The 6,128-nt window shown below is 52.7% G+C and overlaps 1 protein-coding gene across 1 annotated transcript; it reads left to right on the plus strand.

The window, feature by feature from the left end:
• The first annotated feature begins 367 nt into the window (after positions 1 to 367).
• LOC122411355 (uncharacterized) lies at positions 368 to 5,860 on the plus strand. The gene is made up of 2 exons (XM_043420103.1): positions 368 to 1,774; positions 2,288 to 5,860. Exons 1-2 carry the CDS (start codon positions 368 to 370, stop codon positions 5,858 to 5,860), a joined length of 4,980 nt encoding a protein of 1,659 aa, XP_043276038.1.
• Positions 5,861 to 6,128: the final 268 nt, after the last annotated feature.

Genomic DNA, 6,128 nt, shown 5'->3' on the forward strand with positions numbered 1-6,128 from the left:
TCGCCGCGCTTTTTTGGACGCTTCGCGAGTGACTTCGCCGCGCTTTTTTGGACGCTTCGCGAGTGACTTCGCCGCGCTTTTTTGGACGCTTCGCGAGTGACTTCGCCGCGCTTTTTTGGACGCTTCGCGAGTGATTTCGCCGCGCTTTTTTGGACGCTTCGCGAGTGACTTCGCCGCGCCTTTTTGGACGCTTCGCGAGTGATTCCGCCGCGCTTTTTTGGACGCTTCGCGAGTGATTTCGCCGCGCTTTTTGGACGCCTTGCGAGCGATTTCGCCGCGCTAGTTTGGACGCTGTTGCGAGTGATTCCGCAGCGATTCTCAAAATCCGTCTCGGCATTTCTTCGAACATTTTCTCGACTCTTTCGCCATGACGACGGTTCAAGCCAAAGTTGATCGTCGCATCGCCGGACTCTACAGCACATTCCAGTGCATCATCGGCCTCGCTGAAAATGCGCAGGAGGCTTCAACCAGCAACACTTCGCGAGTTCTCGCAATAACCCGCCTAGAGCTTTTAGAAGCCGAATGGGTGCGCTTCAAGGCAGAACATGCTCTCCTCCTCGACATGAATTGCGAGAATCTACAGGAACAGGCGTACTTCCGGGAGTCCGTAGAGGCTCAATGTCTTCAAGCGTACGAGACGGCTAAAGTGGCCTATTTGACGATCAAGGAGCATTACGACCGCACCGAACCTACCGGCGCACTTCTCGCCGACGTCTCAGCTGCAGAGAGTCAGGCCGCTCTTCGTCGGTCTCTTCCAGAGATTAAACTGAAAACATTTTCCGGAGAATTCTCAAAGTGGCGGGAATTTCATGACATGTTCGTCTCCATGGTGGGTGAGAACACATACATCACCTCCGTAGAGAAGATGCATTATCTTCGAACTTCGCTAAAGGGAGAAGCAGCCCAACTGGTTTCGAACCTTCCTATCTCGGCCTCTTCATTCGCAGCAGCTTGGGATATTCTCGTCGAACGGTATGAGAATAAACGCCTCCTCATTACGGCTCAGCTTGATTGTTTGCTCGGCATCCCGAACATAACAACTCGATCCGGTAAAGCTCTCAACAACCTTCTCAACACTTTGTCTGAGGTCCTCCACGCCTTACAAGCGCTGGAGGTCCCCATCCAATCGTGGGACTGCATCTTGGTTCACATCGTCGCTTCGAAATTGGATCAACATCTTCGTGAACAATGGGAAGTCAAGCTCGGCGCTGCAAAAGAACCGGCAACTCTTCAACAACTTCGAGATTTTCTCAACACTCGGGCTCGAGCTCTGGAGAGCATCGAGATTCGTGTGCCGCAGTATTCTTCTCGGCAGTCTTCAACCGCAGCACCTTCAACGAAACCGGCCACTTCGCGACCTTCATCCTCATCGGGCGCCGTCAAGGCTTATACATCGCAGGTCCCTTCGAAGGGTACGATCCCTACAACCGTGGATCATAAAGCCGCTATGGCGTCCACAAAGCCCCTAAATCCAGGCGGTTCGGCAACCCAATGTTGTCACTATTGCCTCAGCCAGCACTTCATCGCGAAGTGCCCCAATTTCAAGCAGCGGACCCCTCAAGAACGTCGGACAATCGCAGAACAGCGACGATTGTGTTTTAACTGCCTCGGACCTCATTCTGCAGTAAACTGCAAGGTAACCGGCCGCTGTGCCGAGTGCGGTGGCAAGCACCACACACTCATCCACACCGGATCAATCTCGGCTACTCCTTCACCACCTGCCGGAGCTCCTCATCCGAAACCATCGGCATCTTCGTCGCCGAATGAGCCTCAGGCTTGACTCCTCCAGAGTCACCTATCGGATATTTCAAGAGGATCAGCTTCAACGGGTACTTCGCGCGACAGCGCTCCGCTTTTCTCGGACACTTCCACACAAACGGCACTTTCATCGGACTCTTCGGGCACCCTTCTAGCCAACGCAATCGTCGAATCGTGCAATCGGCCGTCAGTGCTTTTGGCCACTTGCCTAGCGCTTATCACATCTTCAGCCGGTCTTACTTCTACCATTCGGATTCTCATCGACCCCGGGTCCGAACTTTCGTTCATTTCAGAGCGCGTCGTGCAATCGTTGCAATTAAAGCGTCAATCGGCATCATTGAACGTGGTAAGCCTCGGCAACCAACGAACTGGGCGCACGCGGGGAGTAGTCACCGCTCACCTCTCGTCTCTTCACGACTTCTCGGCCTCCTTCTCGGCCGCTGCATTCATTCTCCGGGCTCTCACCACGCCTCTCCCGTCATTCACTTCAACGGGACGGAAATCTTGGAGTCACCTCAACGGCTTGCAGCTAGCCGACCCGGATTTTCTTCAACCTCGGCCCGTCGATCTTATTATCGGAGCCGACTCCTACGGCAAACTCATCGAATCAGAAGTGATAAAAGGCCGTCCTGCTGAACCAATCGCACAACGAACGCTGTTCGGATGGATCGTCCTCGGTCCAATATCGGACACTACCACTACTCCGACATCCCTTCATCACGCCTCAGTCGAGGATGACGTGTCCCTTCAACTTCGGAAATTTTGGGAAGTGGAAGAACTTCCGTCAGATTCTGCTCCAACTCAAGATGAGGATACAGAATTTTGCGAACAGCACTTCAAAAGCACGCATACGCGCGACGCTTCGGGTCGCTACACAGTTCGACTTCCGTTCAAATTGCCTCCAGCGACACTCGGAGATTCCTTCTCGGCCGCTTCCCGATCACTTCACCGACTTCGATCTCGGTTGTCTGACAACGAGTATATCAGCCAGCTGTACGCGGAATTCCTTCAAGAATACGAGGCTCTTCATCACATGATTCCGGTTCCCGACGTAAGACCGACGAAACCGTGCTTCATCCTTCCGCATCGTGGAGTCGTGCGTGAGCACAGTGTCACCACAAAACTCCGTGTAGTCTTCAACGGGTCGTGCAAAACCAACACCGGTTTCTCGCTAAACGACATACTTCACACCGGGCCAAAGCTGCAACAGGACATTTCAGATGTACTTCTATGGATTCGGCAGCATCGGTTCATCTTCGCTACGGATATTACAAAAATGTATCGGCAAATCCTCATACACCCGGACGATCAAGAGTTCCAACGGATTCTCTGGTTCGATTCAAACAACGAGCAGATCAGCTACAAACTCACAACCGTAACATACGGTTTGAGTTGCGCCCCGTATTTGGCTATTCGGGTAATGCTTCAACTTGTCGAAGACGAAGGCCATGAGTTCCCTCTGGCCGTGCTTCCGTTAACTCAAGGACGCTATGTCGACGACATTTTCGGCGGAACTGATTCTGTCTCAGAGCTTCGAGAAATCTCTCTTCAACTGGAACGCATCTGTGCCCGCGGTTGCCTTCCACTTCAAAAATGGACTTCGAATTCACCAGCGGCACTTCAACATCTTGACTCTTCAGCCTTACAACCTGAAGCAGTTTCGATTAAATCCGAGGATTCGACGACGAAGCTTTTGGGCCTAGTCTGGGATCCAATCAAGGATGTGTTTCGGTTCAACCTTCAGGCAAACTTCTCTTCAACAATAACTAAGCGGATCGCCCTCTCGGAAACTGCTTCCTTGTTCGATCCCCTTGGTTTTATTTCTCCGGTAATCATTACAGCCAAAATCTTCATGCAGGAGCTCTGGCTCGCAAAACTGCAGTGGGACGACCTTCTCCCGGAACGACTTCAACTTCGGTGGTGGCAATTCCGTGAAAGCTTGAGCGATCTGCCCCTCATTTCGCTTCCTCGGTGGCTACATTCGTCTCCAACGGACTCGGTCGAACTTCATGGGTTTTCTGACGCTTCGCAGCTAGCCATGGCTGCTGTGGTTTATCTTCGATCAACTTCTCCAGACGGTTCGACTTCTGTCACGCTCCTCGCTTCCAAAACGAGAGTAGCCCCTCTAAAACGACTAAGTATCCCTCGCCTCGAGCTTTCGGCTGCTCTTCTTCTGGCTCGGCTCATTTCATACATCCAGAAAACGCTTCCGCGAAAAGGCGCGCCTGTCTACCTCTGGACGGATTCGTCAGTTACTCTCACCTGGGTCTCTTCACAACCAGCTCGCTGGAAAGACTTCGTCAGAAATCGAGTTTCACTCATCCAGGAGCTAACTTCAACGGCAAAATGGCGTTTCGTTTCAGGGAAGGAGAATCCTGCGGACTGTGCTTCGCGTGGACTGACTCCTCTTCAGTTATCCAAACACTCACTCTGGTGGTCCGGCCCCAATTGGCTAATGAGCACTTTAGAAAACTGGCCGGCACAGCCAATCAACGTTCCTACAGACGCTCCACTTGAGCATCGGCCCGGCTTCATTTTCACATCCAACCTCGAACCAATAGGCGAGGTTTGGGATCTGGTACATCGGTATTCTTCACTGACACGCCTGCTTCGCATCACGGCAATGTGTCAACGGGCTCTTCATCGATTCAAGCGCTCCTCATCGGTTCGGACGGACATACAACTCACTCCAGACGATCTTGAGCAATCCAGACTCTTCTGGGTGTTACATACGCAATCGGCTCACTTCTCTGCGGAACTTCGATCAATTTCGAACGGGAATTTTCTGACACGGGGTCATTTCCTGTCGGCCTTGACTCCCTTCATCGATTCGCATGGAACTCTTCGCGTCGGGGGACGCCTGCAGCATTCCAGTCTAAACTTGGAAGCCAAACATCCGGCTATCCTTCCACGTCATTCGACATTCACGACGCTCGTCATCGCTGACGCGCACCTCAAGACTCATCACGGCGGAACTCAATCGACCTTGACTCTCCTTCGTTCCAATTACTGGATCGTCGGAGGTCGAGCTCCAATAAGATCATTCATTCTTCGCTGCGCTAAATGCGTTCGGTTTCGAGGACTTCGAGCTCAACAGCTCATGGGGCAACTTCCGATCAGTCGTGCTACTCCTTCTCGGGCATTCCTTCACACCGGACTGGATTACGCCGGACCCTTCACAGTAAAAACATGGCGAGGCCGGAATACGAAAACATACAAAGGATATCTGGCCGTCTTCGTTTGTTTTTCAACGTCAGCTGTTCACTTGGAACTGGTGACAGACTACACTTCGGATGCCTTCATCGCTGCCTTTCGGCGGTTCACGAGTCGTCGAGGCATTTGTCATACGCTCTATAGCGATTGCGGGACGAACTTCATCGGAGCTGATGCCCAACTTCAAGGACTCTTCAAAGAAAGTGCGGCAGAAATGCCACACATAATTTCTTCGTTGACTAACATCGGAACTCGGTGGTCCTTTAACCCCCCCTCGGCTCCTCACATGGGAGGAAAATGGGAGGCCGCCGTCAAATCGGCAAAACATCACCTTCAACGGGTTATCGGGGACTCAGCACTTACGTATGAAGAATTTACAACTCTTCTTACGCAAGTCGAGTCAGTGCTCAACTCATGTCCGCTGGGCGCCATGTCAGACGATCCGGATGACTTCTCTGCCCTGACTCCTGGCCACTTCCTCATCGGCGAGGCCCTAAATTCAGCGCCGGAGCCTTCGCTCACTTCGACTCCGGAGCTAAAACTTCCGCGCTGGGCCCAAATTCAACGGAGATTCCAGCAAATTTGGCAACGCTGGTCATCGGACTATCTTCAACACGGTTTAGCCACTTCCAAGTGGCGACATCCTCGGAACGAGATCCAGGTTGGCTCCCTGGTCCTCATCACGGACGAACGACTTCCGCCTTCAAAGTGGCCGCTCGCCAGAGTGGTCTCACTTCATCCCGGGGAAGACGAACTCACCCGAGTCGTCACACTTCGCACGGAGTCATCCATCTTCAAGCGGCCAATTTCAAAGCTCTGCATTCTTCCGGTTACTTCTTCGACAACATCGGTTGCCGAAGGCGGGGAGTGTGTTCAGAAAAGGGCATAGTTCGCCGTTCTCTCGTGGGAGGCCCTCAGTCGACGGTCGGTCTCTCGCTTGAGCTCGGCGGTGCTGTGCACCTCTGCGCGCGCTCCCCTCCCTCGTGCGTCGCGTGCCGGTAGTTGCCGGCGCTTTCTTCTCGCTCTTCTGTTCGGAACGTCGTACAAGACGACACGTGCTTCATTATTATTCAATCTGTTTTTCGTAACCTTCCAACATTCTTTCGTCAACTCAGTGGAGTGCGCGCTTTAATCTTGCGATTTACGCCCGTAAAATT

This window comes from Venturia canescens, chromosome 5, assembly GCF_019457755.1.
Source record: "Venturia canescens isolate UGA chromosome 5, ASM1945775v1, whole genome shotgun sequence".
NCBI lineage: Eukaryota > Metazoa > Arthropoda > Insecta > Hymenoptera > Ichneumonidae > Venturia > Venturia canescens.